General features: G+C 51.5%; 1 protein-coding gene across 2 annotated transcripts in view; it reads right to left on the bottom strand.

Moving 5' to 3' along the window:
• The window catches only part of Grik4 (glutamate ionotropic receptor kainate type subunit 4), a 410,214-nt gene that overhangs the window by 144,584 nt on the left and 252,617 nt on the right, over positions 1-13,013 (bottom strand). For both annotated transcript variants that reach the window (XM_047519151.1, XM_047519153.1), the window contains exons 5-6: positions 10,516-10,613; positions 5,964-6,129 (exon numbers count right to left, since the gene is read on the bottom strand). In XM_047519151.1, the coding sequence (XP_047375107.1) occupies positions 5,964-6,129; positions 10,516-10,613 (264 nt within the window). The remainder of the gene's footprint in view (positions 1-5,963; positions 6,130-10,515; positions 10,614-13,013) is intronic.

Genomic DNA, 13,013 nt, shown 5'->3' with positions numbered 1-13,013 from the left:
CCCGAGGTCATGAGTTCCCCAGGGCTGGAAGTAGTCAAGTAGACAGGAGTTCCTTTTGAGGACTGTGGTAGAGGGAATCAAACCATTGCATGGAAAGTTGAACTAGAAAAACTCTGATGTCTTTCCAGCCCAGAGAGTCTCTAATTCTGTGAATCAGACTAGGATCCTTTTAAATTCCAGGCAGTGGAAGGAATTTGCCAAGGAGAAAGTGTGGTTTAATTATATTAAGAATATTAGGCGTTTCGGTGCAAATTGTCCTCCTCCTCACCTCAGTTTGATGGAACTAAGGGATTTATCAAGGGCATTTGCCATCAGAGGGGTTAAAGTCTGCTCTCTTCCTGAAAGCCCCTCCACCTCCACCCCAACCTCCTCTTGGGCTGGGCAGACTGCTGGCCCAGCAGCAGTTGCCTGCCAAGCCTAAGGCACAGAGGGACCTAGGGAACCTATTAGTCTCACTCAGGAGGCAGCAGGGTGGATCGATGAGAGACCCAGCAGGCCAGCTGTTCCGGGAGGAGGGAGCAAGGCTGATTTCTGGACTGGGGGTAGGGGCCTCCCTGGAACAGGGGGGGACAGGAGGAGGACAAGGAAGTCGTGAAAGGCACAGCCAGGGTGGATACAACCTCAGGACAAGGACACAAATACTCAAGTGCCAGGTCTGCCAGGGACACTGGGGACCCCTATATTAAAAACTAAAATGGCCTCTTCCCATCTCTGCTGACGGAGTCTCTTGATGGAGTGCTTTGACCCTGGGAAGATGCTGACATTCCCAGAAGAGATGGTTCTTTTAAACCCCAAGGAAGGCACTGACGGAGTGCTCCCCTGGGGGACAGTGGCGAGCATTTCATGAGCTCATGAGTTTAATGTGGTGCACGGGGCCCTCCAACTGGCAGGGGGCTGGAGGGTGGCCTCCAGGCCTCCTAACCTGACCAGCTGGCAGGCAGGGGGAGGATGAAGGGAGCACAGGGCCCGGGGGAGGGCGGAGGGGCTGATGTCCCATCTACAATGGCCAGGATGGGCTTCGGAGGAGCTGGTCTGCTAATTTCAGGGTGAGTGATTCCAGTGTGGGGGGCAGGCATGCTCGCTCTGGGAGGACCCTCAATGTGGCCTGGGCTCCTCCATGTTCACAGCAGATCAGGTCCTCACAACTGCCCCAGGAAAGACACCTGGAGGCAGGAGAGCTCCAGCGCCTTCGGTCACAAAGCTGGAGGGCGTGGGACAGGACAGGATCCAAACTCAGGCTTCTGACTCCAAGGCCCTGCCTCTGACCCACCCTGCAGGGTGGCATGGGACCACACAGTCCTCTGGTAACACAGAAAGCCGCCCCTCACTTCTGTCCTTCATAGGGTTCTGAATGTGTCACAATGAGCAAAAGGCCTCCCATGGGGGTGGCCTGGGGAAGGCCCAACTACTGCCACATTTCCTCTCCCGAGGGGGCCTGGGAGTCATTCCCTACGGCTCCATCCTCCCCCACCACTGCCTCAGTCAAGGTTGAAATAACAGTCACTAAATGTGGCTTGTGTTCTGGATCCGGTTACTTTCCAACCCAATGACCCCAACAGGCCTTATTCCCCTGTCATCCAGAGGAAATGAAGGCTCAGAGAGGTGGAGTGGCCTGCTCAACATCACACAGCTCCTAAATGGTTGAAAAGATGGCCGTCTTATTCCACCATCCTGCCCCTTTCTCGTGAGCAGCTCCTCCCTCCTGGGAGAGGAACCCTCCTAGAGTTCAAATCTGTCTGCTCCCCCTACCTGGGCCGTGTTTGGGGAACACAGGGATGGTGGGAACACAGCACCAAATGGCAGTTCACTCTTGCTCCAGGTCCCAGCCGGGCCCATTCAAAGTGTGCCCAGTGTTCCCCTCAATAGAGGATGGGAAGAGGTGATGTTGCTTCCCCCAGATCACACAGGTAGTGAATAAGTGGCACAAGGTGTGGGGACACAGGGCCCGGAGTCATTAAAAAAAAAAAAAACAACAAAAAAACAAACTTAGTAACAACAAAGCAAATTTGTAAAAAAAACTTGGGCATGAACGACGACAGCATGGCCTACCTGTGGCGCTGGACCAGTCCAGAGGATCTCAACAGGCGATCCATCCAAACGGACCCCGGGAGCCACAGCGGGTGCCCTGCTGTCCCTGGAAGCCACCCAGACCCCAGCTCCTCAGCTCCCAGGACCACCACACCTGGCCACTCACTCACCTCCTCTCCAGCCTCCTTAGAAACAGGGACTTGCAGATGTCCTAATTTTTTTTTTCTCATTAAAGAAAAAATAATATAATCCACAATATATCTCTACTTGGTCTGAAACCTGCTTATTAAAAATCTACTTTTGGGAAACAGGAGAATGAGTGGCAAGGTTCCCCACGGAATGATCTCCGTTACGCCTGATTTTGATGGCTGAAAAAGAGAATTAGATTCCTGTTCCTAATTCTGCTCGCAGCATCTCCTGGCCCTGCATTAATAAGGAAGATGGAAGAGAGTCTCCTTCAGACCTTTGAGCCCCACTCCCCTCAGTCCCTCATCCTTTGATTAGATTTTTAATCTCCTTTGCCCTTGAACTTTCCCGCTCTGTTCCACCTTCCTTTCCCTGGCCCTGGTGGGTGGGGATGGAGACCCTCAGCAGCAGCAGCAGCAGCAGGGACCTCTCCCAGAGGACAGGTGCCTTGGCTGCCGAGTCCCTGGGTGGCGGCCCCGCCTCCCCAGTGTCTGGACAGTCTCATCTCCTCTAGGACAGGTCTGCACTCAGCCATCCTGCCTGAGGGTCAGCGGGGACAAGCTGCTGCAGAGAGACCTCTGCCCACACAGGGACCCTTGAGGCACTGTTCTGGGGTTGCTTGTTCAGATCATGGCAGGGGATGCTGCATGGAGGAGGAATTGAGGGGCAAAGGTCCTGAGGCAGAGTCTTGGATTTTCCATGGAATCCAGTGGTATGATCGGAAGACCCTGAAGGGCTCCAAGACCATTCCCCCGGCTCTAGCATGACTGGGGAGGAGGTAAAATAGGAACACATAAATGAAAAGTGATTTGTTCCTCCACAAGGAACTGTTTGAATGTCAATGAATGTCATACTTCCAATGCAGAGTTCTGGGCCAGGAGGCAACAGTATCTAACCAAGTGCTTAGTGCCTTGTATATGTTTCACAATGAGCAACTAATTTCCTAAAACCCAGTAAGAGTCAAAGCAGAGGAAAGAAGTCAGCCTAAAAGCAAGAGGGAATGGTGGCTGGACAAAAGAAAAAACTTCCTGTTAGGTTGGTGAGCCATTGTGTGCAGCACTGAAGGAAAATCTTGTCCTTGCCTTCTGTCTCTTACTATCCAGCATCCTGTGGACTTTTCCATTGGCATTCTTTGGGGGCTTGTGGGCAAACTCATTTGGAAGACAATGAGGTAAGTAGTTGGTTTGGCCATGGAACCATGTTAACGTGCATTGCGAATCTGCATGAGGCGGAAAGAGAATGAAGTGATATCGGGATTTTTTTTTCTTTGCCCAAACAGCACTCTTCATCAAAGCAGTGTTGTCCAGTAGAACTCTCTGTGGCGATGGGACTATGTATACCTGTGCTGTTCAGTACAGAGCGCTAGCCACATACGGCTGTTGAGCACTTGAAATGTGACCAAGAGGATGAGGAACTGGATTTTTAGTTTTATTTAATTTTAATGATTCAGATTTAAATTTAAATAGTCTCAAGTAGCTTGGGGCTACCACACTGGGCCACATCACTCCAGAGGAACCCACTTTAAGAAATACTGGTGTAATGGTCCTGGTGTGTTGGAAGGTGATCCAGAGAACCTGGGCCAAAGCTCAGCTGGACCGCTTCCTCGTTATGATGCCCTAGGCAAGTTGAGCTACTCTCTGACCCTCAGTTTCCTCTTTTGTAAACAAAGGGGTTGGAACCTCTACTCGCTGAGCTCTTGCCAAACCTCCTCTGTGGACCCCCACCTGAGAACTCCAGGGCACTGCCTTCCCTAGAGTTCAGACCCATCCTTCGCTGTCCTAGCTGCTTCATGTTCAAAGGTGCTGCCTGTTCTCCAACAAGGCTGCTTCACCTTTGGGAAAAGACTGTGCTGTTCTCCTGGCTCTCTCACAGAGCCTAACCCGGTGCCTGGCACATAAAATATGCCCAATAAATACCTGTTGATTGACTAAGTGAAGAACTGGCATGCTCTTGCTCAGGACCAACTCGTTGCTCCCTTTCAGGAGCTGCTCATTGAAAAAGGCCTGGAGCCACCTTTCTGTCTCTAAGCCTGAGGGTCCCCAGCTCCTTGGGTCTAATTCAAGTTTCCCCAAACTAATTGTTCCTTAAGGGTGGACCCATGATCAGAATGGCCTTTCCCTGGAGGGCATTCCCAGGGGAGAGGGCTTCAAGTTCCTTCAGCTGACCTGGAAGCTAGTCCATGCTGCCCCACCTGCCACTCGAGGGTCTCCACCTCTTCCCTCAGGCTCTTTCCACTTCAATGGCACCTCTGAGCCCCAAGGGCCTGCTTCCTCCTTCCCCCTCAGCGGGCAGGCTCTACCTCACTGCTCCATGGACCTAAATCTTCTTAATCCTTCAAACCCCATGTGAAGCCCCACCCTGGTCCGGAAGCCTTTCCTGGCTCCCTGTGCTCAGGAATGGCTCCTTGTCAAACCACATTGCGCATGTGACATTGACCACAAACTTCTCAGTGCCTTCTCCCACCAATGGCAGGGCTGCATCTCCTCTGCCTCCGCTCTGCTCCAGATACAGAGCAAGAGGACCTATATCTGAGCGTGGGCCCTGCTGCGCAAGTCGTGTGACCTTGGGCAAATCACTGCACCTCTCTGGGTCTCAAGTTCCTCAACTCTGATGGGGAATCCCAACACCTCCAAAACCACTGGTGGTTGTCATAATTAAGTGAGGTACATAAGCAGTGTTCAGAGTTGGGCCTCAGGGACTTGTTTCTTGGGTACCACCGAGTAAAGACCCAGTGGAATTGTGTTGAATAAATGAATGAACACAGGTGTGGGGCGGGCAGGTGCAAAGGTTGTTAAGGTCCTGACCATCATGGGGAGGTGGTTTTTGTTTTCGGATGCCCTTGGGATTCCAGGATGGAGGGAAGACTTGAGAATTCTGAGGAGTTCTGAGAAGGCACAGAAGGAAGCCCAGCTCCAAGGTGGAGCAGCTCTGCCAGCACAGCCCAGGAAGACCTGCAGGGTAGGACAGCTGTGCAGGTCACAGGCACCCGGCTCAAGCACTCATCCCCAGAGCCAGCCAGTGCTCGGCACCTGTTGACCACATGTGGGTACACAGCTGCCGCAGGAACACACAGACGCATCCATTTGCTGGGAGGCGTGGGTTTAAATTAGCTAAATCTCATAAACACTAAATTTATGTCACAAATTGTCTGAGAGTCAGAGAGAGTGCATTTCCAAAGCCTGCATTTGCAAAAAAATGCTTTATCAGGAATTGACCTTGGACCTTGTTCCATCAGCAAAACCTGCTCTCCAGGGGAAGAAGCTCTTCAACCCATCAAGTACAAATGCATTCAATTTATATTTTTCCTCTCTCTCTCTCTCTCTCTCTTTGTATCTCCTTAACAATGAGGCTGAAAATGTGGGAATTGAGTTTGCAGATGCAAAAAGGTTTGGCAGTTGGCCAGTCCCCCTCTAACCTAGTTCCTTTCTGTTTTGGCCATGTCCAGGGAGTCCTGGCAAAGGGTACTCCTGGACCATGGGCTGGCTCTCTCTCTCCCTCTCTCTCTCTCTCTCTCTCTCTCTCTCTCTCACACACACACACACACACACACACACACACGCATGCAAGTATACACACGGACACATGGACAAACACCCAAGGACACACAGAACGCCCAAACCTGTTGGTCATCAGCCTCGGGATCTGAGGGAGGCCTCCCCTTCCTGATGTGGGATCCAGGGGCGCAGGGAGCCAGCGAGGAATCACCAACACCTGCCTGTCACAGGTGGAGCCAGCGAGGGGAAACTTACATTCTGCTTTGGCACAGATGAGGCAGGCGGTGGTGCAGTTGAAGAAATTCAGGATCCCAGCGACAGCCACACTGATGTCGGTGTTGCTGGGGTGGAGGTTCAGAGTTGTGAATCTCTGGAACTGGAACTTGACAAATTCCTCTGGGGCCACTTTGAAATGAGGGACCTGGCAGGAGGAGCAAAAATGGGCAGCAAGGAGCATCCAGAAGGAGTGAGAAAGAAGGGAAGGGCCATGAGTGGACCAGGCTGATGTGACACCTGTGTGCACAGGTGGGTGGAGTCAGAGCTCACAGGATCCAGAGCACCGGGTCCAGGGGAGGAAGACGTGATGGCATCCCTGCCAGGACCCCACCAGGAAACCTTAGGCCAGAGACCTGTGCAAATACACTGGCAGTCTCGGGGCTGAGTCTGTGATCCTGGGAATTTAAAAGAATAGGTTTTATTCTCAGAAGAAGAGCCTGCTGCTGGGCAGAGAGACAAATGGCTCTTGAAATCAGAATCTTCATAATATTTTATTTGTAGTTAATAAATCAGAGCAGAGGAGGCAGAAGAGAAAAAACATTACCCTGGGGACCAAGAGAGAAGCCCCTGAGCCCAGCTGACAGGTGTATAAACCAGCTCCCAACAAACTTCCTGGGTGAACGTCCAGGGCGATGGCAGGGCAGGATGGGCCCCTCACAGATATGCATGCGGGGACGGAAGCACTGCCTCTGGGGAAACCTTCTAGAAGCCTCTGGATGGATTTGGGTAAATAAATACCAGCTCTGGTTTCATTAGCACAGTGTCAGCTTCTGCCTGCATCCATTGCTGACATTTCTGAGAGCCACTGCCCTGCCTGCTGCCTCTTTCTGGGAAAGAGATATTAGCAGACTGCAGTGTCTGCTTTATTGTCAGCTTGGGCTATCTGGTATGTAATAGGGAAGTTAAAATGTAATAAGCTGCCATCCACCTTGATTTTATTCTGCCAGGATCATCCCTGGTACCCAGAGCTGAGAGAGCCAAAGCTGCGGGTGAGTTTGTCCTAATGTTAAAGCCAGTAAGGTTGAAGATAGACAGTAGGAAGAACTTCCTGATAGTAAGTTGGTTGGACTCTAGAATGGATTATTCAGAAATGATTACAGAAGTTTTCTTTGCCTTGCCTGACCCAGAGGTTATGCTACCAGGAGTCTGGGAGCTGTGGTCATCCATGTAAGAATATACTTCTTTATCCTCTTTTAAGTTTTGGAGAGAATTTGGCCAGAGACCAGAACCCTTCTGAAATTGGAGTGGAAGAAGAATAAAGATTTAGCAAAAAAAAAAAAAAAAAAAGAGAGAGAGAAAGAGAGAGAAATTACTGAATTCAACCAGGGTTAGCCCTTGAACTACAGAGAGAACATAACCATATTTTTTTCAGCAGGGGTGCAAAACTGACAAGAGCCTGGCAAGTCATGAACAATGACTCTCGAAGAGGAGTTGACCTGCGTGTCATAAGGGGCCTTCCTTCCCACTTGCATTTTGAATCCCATACAATTGATCTAAAATAAATAACAAATGCACCTTGACAGGAAAAGAGATCACAAAGGGTCAAGATGAAGGTCAAGGCTGGGCAGTGGGGCTTGGCTGGTTTAGATATCCGAGCTCCTCTGGCTAAGATTTCCCCAGGTGGCCATGCAGGGTACTGGCTTTCAGTAGTAGCTAACCCCCCAATAGGGAGAGCTCCTAGGGACACCCATGAATCAATGGCTCCGAGCCTTGGCTTGGTGGGGCAGTCCTTCAGGAAGATGAAGGATGTGTGGGTTTTGGAGAATGTAGACTTGGGTTTGCATTCAGACCCTGCTGTGATTTGGGGGCAAACCACTTAACCTGTCTATGCTTTACTCAAATGAAGACAGCCAGAGGCACTTTCTAAGAAGAGCTCTGGAAGATTTGATGAGATGCCATGAGTGAAGGACAGATGGAACAGCTCCTTCCGGACAGGTCCTCAGAGCTTGGACAATGCCTTCTCTCCCTCCTCTCTTCTTTCTCCCCCAAAGGTCAGAGTTCCCACAGAGATACAGGAGCTGTGTGTGCAGGGCTGAGGGTGGAGGGACCCCTGGGAAGGGGAGCTGTAGGAATCTTCAGCACGGGGCACATGGAAGGCTACGGGTCAGGCAGCCAGCTGCTCTGCGCACCCAGGCAGGGAGGGAAGACCCCACCCATCCTGCCAGTTCTCTCTCTAAGAAGATCAATCCATAATCGATTTGCAATTGCAAATGCATCCCAGGAAGTCGTCATGGAGGTGTGGAGGGAGAGCAGCAAGGCATAAAGCAGCCAGTCACTAGGGTTGTAGAGACATCAGCTGCATTTAAAGGGATGGACTCCTTGGTGAGAAGTCCATTGCTTTTCCCCGGAGCCAGGGGGAATCAGTGTAAGGCAGTTCAGCCTCATAAAATATTAAAAGAAATGCATAATCTGAACAGAGAGGAAAGGTTGCTCAGGAAGGAACATAACCAGACAAAGGAGGGGTAACCGTCTGGCTGCTCCCTGGACAGTGCAATCTGGCTGGCTGGCCCTGGCACAGGGCCAGGGCAAGACGTTGCAAGTCAGGGGCTCAGCCTCTGGCCCAAAGGCCGAGTGGAGCTGAGGGACCTGATGGCTGAGATGAATTAACCACTGAATCCCACAAGGAGGTCATTTTCAAGTGGGTTTGTGGGGAGGACAGTAAGAGCCAGTGAAGAAAGAGATGGGGAGAAGAGAAAAGGAAGGAAGAGAGAAAATGGGGAGCTGAAGTCTCGGCAACCTCAATTGGTGAAGATCAGAGCCATTGCTGGAATAATGACCTGCCACATATCTGAGCTGTTACTCAGAGCATGGCAAGAAAGATTTCAAGTAAACATCAGGTCTAAATTCCTGGCTGATGCCTGTGAGATTCTGGAAGGGACTGAGATGCGACAGAAGATGCTTTGTGCTCTGAGCTGGCCTATGAGTCCTCTTCCTGGATATGGGAGGGGGAAGGGGATGGGAAGCTGTCAGCATGGACCAGGGGGAGGCCAGAAGGTGCAGGTCTCAGCCTATGGGACAGGTTCACTCCTGGAGGAAAAAGACTGACCTGGGACTAGGCTAGGGCTGCAAGGCCCGCAGATGTGCTGACAGCAATTCTCAGAGAGGGCTCATAGAATAGGAGGATAAATATTCTCACAAAGGCTCAGGGACTCACCAAGACCTCCCATCATGACCTCAAGGGAGTAGCTTCCATGAGGATGTGGGGCAGGCAGAAGCCCGTCCACGACTCCCCATCTCTGCAGGGGGCACTCACTGGGGAGGCATCCAATCTGTCAGTTAGGGGGTGCCCCCTCCTATTTCCAAGAGCTGGACCTGCCAGGACTGAAGCATCTGGAAGCCTCAGCCTCCAAGTCTCTAACACAGATCTAAGATGTTGCCTTCTGCCTAGGCTCCTCCCCTGGCCCCTCCTGCACCTCTGCACCAAGCTGCAGCTGCCCCCAAAGAACCTAGCTAGAAGGACACAGGCAGAGAGGGGCTAAGGGGCCACCTGCTCACTGCCTCCCAGATACAGGTGAAGGGGAAGGACTGGTGGACTTCAGGAAGGACGTAGAAATGTGTCAGCAACAGACAGAGGCTCTCTGAAGTTCCAAGTTCATCTTTTCCAGGGAAGGAGAGGAGAGTACACAGAATCGGAAGTGGGCTAGTGCTCAGAAACTTGCCCCTCCCATATTATTCTCTCATGGAGCTAGAACTAGAGGAAAGAGCCTCAGCACTGTGGGACTAGAGAGAAGGCAGAACCCTCTCACCCCCCCAGGAAGAACGTCCTGCCTGAAGGCAGAGAATAGATGCTACAATTGACGAATTGAGGGAAGAACACAGAATAAAACTCCTTTTCTCGAGAACTTATAAACAGAGGCTTTCAAACTTTATTTTTTGCAATAAAATATAGCAATGCTTTCCCCCAAAAGGCATTCTACCGCAGAATCCCAATGTGTGGACAGATCACCACGGAGCTACCCATGCGGACTGGAGGGTTGGCTCAGACTTCAGCCCTCTTAGCCGCCTTCCCTACCACCACCCTCACCATCCTCTCCACCCCGTCGCCAAGAGGTGGAGACCCCACCATGGTACCTAAGACTCAGGGGTTCAACTTGAAAATCCCCATATCGAACATCTCTCCTGAGGCTCCCCCATTAAAATAATTTGGAACAAAGTGAGCTCAACCTAGGACCACTTCTATTTGTATTGATGTCGTTGTTATTAACGATGCCTACCCAGTCTTTTTTTTTTTTTTTTGGTACTGGGAATTGAACATTGAACCCAGGGCCACTTAACCACGGAGCCTTACCCCCAACCCTTTTTATATTTTATTTAGAAACAGGGTCTCACTGAGTTGCTTAGGGCCTCACTAAGTTGCTGAGACTGGCTTTGAACTCAGGATCCTCCTGCCGCAGCCTCCTGAGCCACTGGGTTTACATCATGCAACGCCACGCCCAGCTCAACCCTTCCGGCCCTCCCAAACCCATGATCTTCGGGCCCCAGGCACAGGTGCCAGCCTGCAGACAGTTCCCCAACCCAGCCCAGTACTCACCTCCTTCTCCCCACAGATGTTGCTGATGATAGAGCTGGAGGCTGGGCTGGATGATGGTCCCAGGACAGCGACCACCCCCTTGGGGAGGATCTGACACACTGCAGCCAGAGGTGGGGACAGGAAAGGAAGCAAGGTACCCATCAGGTGGGGCTTGGGCCAGCGCCTGCCTGGGCTGCAATCTCAAGTCCTTTACTCTTCACTTGCTACCTCTCACCCTCTATCCACCCCTACCCCGGCCCCTCTCCAACCCTTCCAGATCCAGTATCCCTCCTTCTCCCCCTGGACCACTGGGCTCTAGGACAGTTTTATTGGAGTTTATGGACAGTATTAAATGAGGAAATGACCCAGGTTATGACAACATACGGCCACGACCAGTCAGATGTATAAATCATCTGGGCTGTCACCGAAGGACAGAGGCTAATGGGAACCCTGAGATTCCCTCCCTGGCCTGGTCTGTGGGGGGGTGGAGGCAGCCGGGCATGTGCTGCAGGGGTGGGGTTCCCAGCTCCCATAGTGGCCACCCAGTGCTTAGTCTGTCAATGCCTCCAGATATCCAGAGTCTTAGAGGAAGAGGGACAGGCAGACAGGGGACCAAGGTGGCAGGGATGATGCAGACAGGTAGGAAGAAAGCAGATTCAAATAGGAGGTACAGAAAGAGACTGAAAGGGAGAGGGGGCCACACCTGTCAAGGGCCTCTCGTTCACCTCCTTCCCTAAGTGTGTCCGACACTGTCCTGATCAACCAGGATGCCTGTGAGCTTGCACTGCCTCCGCTGGGAAGGCGCCCTTCCCTCCTGGACTCTGGACACTCACCTGTCAAATGTCACCTCAAATGCCACCTTCTCCTTAGACCTTCCTGGGTTCCTTTAGGTGGAACTAACCCTGCCTGGGGCTTCCAAGGTCCCCGTTTTGTGCCTCTATTCTATGACACTTGCAATTGTGTCTACTTTGGTTTATTGTTTAGAGTTGGGCCGCAGGTGCAGGCTCCAGCCTCTGTTCACTAGATTTCAAACCCTTTGCAGGAACAGAGCCATGCTTATTTCCAAATTGACACTTCTCATTTCCTCAGTGTCCAGCAGGTTTTCTAGGTACTAGGTGCCCAGTTCGCATTTGTCCAATAAATGCATGAATTGGTAGGGCATCGTCAGAAGAGTAAGAAAGAATCTAAAATATTAAAATGTTAGAAACTGGAAGGATGGAAGAAAAAGGGGGGAAATGTGAAGAGAGAGGACATGAGCTCATTCTCTGTCCGTGCACTTGACATCAGAACCGAGATTCTGCCATCAGAATATGCCTCTGAGTTCCCTATGGCATGATAGTACATCCTTGTCTGCAAAGCCCAAAGTTTAATTTCACAGACTTTCCCCCACTTCACATTAGGAGTAAGACAGTCATTTCCAGGCCAGGAAACTGATTTTAAGGGATGAGTACATGGTTGCTTCTTGAAACAGCTGCAAAGCCACACCTGCCACCGGATGCTCTTTCTCCAGAGTAAGAGCCCTCACCGTTGGCCAACACAGCCAAGCAATCATTGGAATGGTGCACAGGCAGCAAAGCAGATGCTGGGGGCAAATCCCAGAGTGGCAATTGACCATATGAGCCACACATCTGGCCGGCCTCCTCTTAGCCTGCAGCTCCGGCAGGGATCAGGCAACCTCCCGCATCTCAGTCGACCCCGAGTCTGCATGCAGAGGGCATCTGAGGGGACTCATCATTGCTAAGTGTCGGAACCATCCCAGAGGCACAGGAAGTGATAACCAGGCCTCCCCCCTTAAGAGCCTCTTCTAGGTTCAAGAAATCTCTTGCAAGTGACCTCGAGTGATTGCAGCCTGCTTAACTCCTAGCTGGCCTGATAGGTGCTTTCCATTTGTCACTCCATCAATCCCTATAAGGGCCTCCCCTCTAGGACTCCTACCTCCTCATTTACCAATAAGGAAATAGTATCCTCGAGGTACCAAGGAACTCCCGTTAGTTCACACACCTGGTCAAAGTCAGAGCCAGCACTTGGGTTCAGGCCTCCGGACCCTGTCCAGGGTTCGTCCTGCGCTCTGACAGCCACCCTGCAGTCAGTCCTTCACCCAGCTCTTCCCAGTCCCTTACAGCTGAGGTCTGCCCACCCACCTCTCCTTGGAGTCTGCTATCTCCAAGTTCTCTATGACCAGTTACTGGTCCTCATCCAATTCTCTTCGTGCAGCATCTGCTGTCGCTGATTGCATAGCTTGCTGGAATTTCACGATACCGTCCAGTCCTCTCTGTCATCTAGTTCTGATCATCATTTTCTCTGCTGACTCCTCTTCCTCCTCCTACCTGCTGAATCTAGATTTGGCCTGGGCCTCGCTCTATCTGGAAGTCTTGTCCTTGCCTCCTCTCGGCCCAGATGATCCTATACTCTAACCTATGGCCTGGTTACACAATCAAGCTCCAAGCACCTGCTAGATGTGGTCTCAGGGCCTTCTCTCTAGCATCTTGCACTCGACATGGCTGACCACAGCAAGGTCA

Source organism: Sciurus carolinensis, chromosome 11, assembly GCF_902686445.1.
Source record: "Sciurus carolinensis chromosome 11, mSciCar1.2, whole genome shotgun sequence".
In the NCBI taxonomy this organism is placed as follows: Eukaryota; Metazoa; Chordata; class Mammalia; order Rodentia; family Sciuridae; genus Sciurus; species Sciurus carolinensis.
Note: the sequence above shows the minus strand (reverse complement) of the source record. Positions and strands in the feature narration are given on the sequence as shown.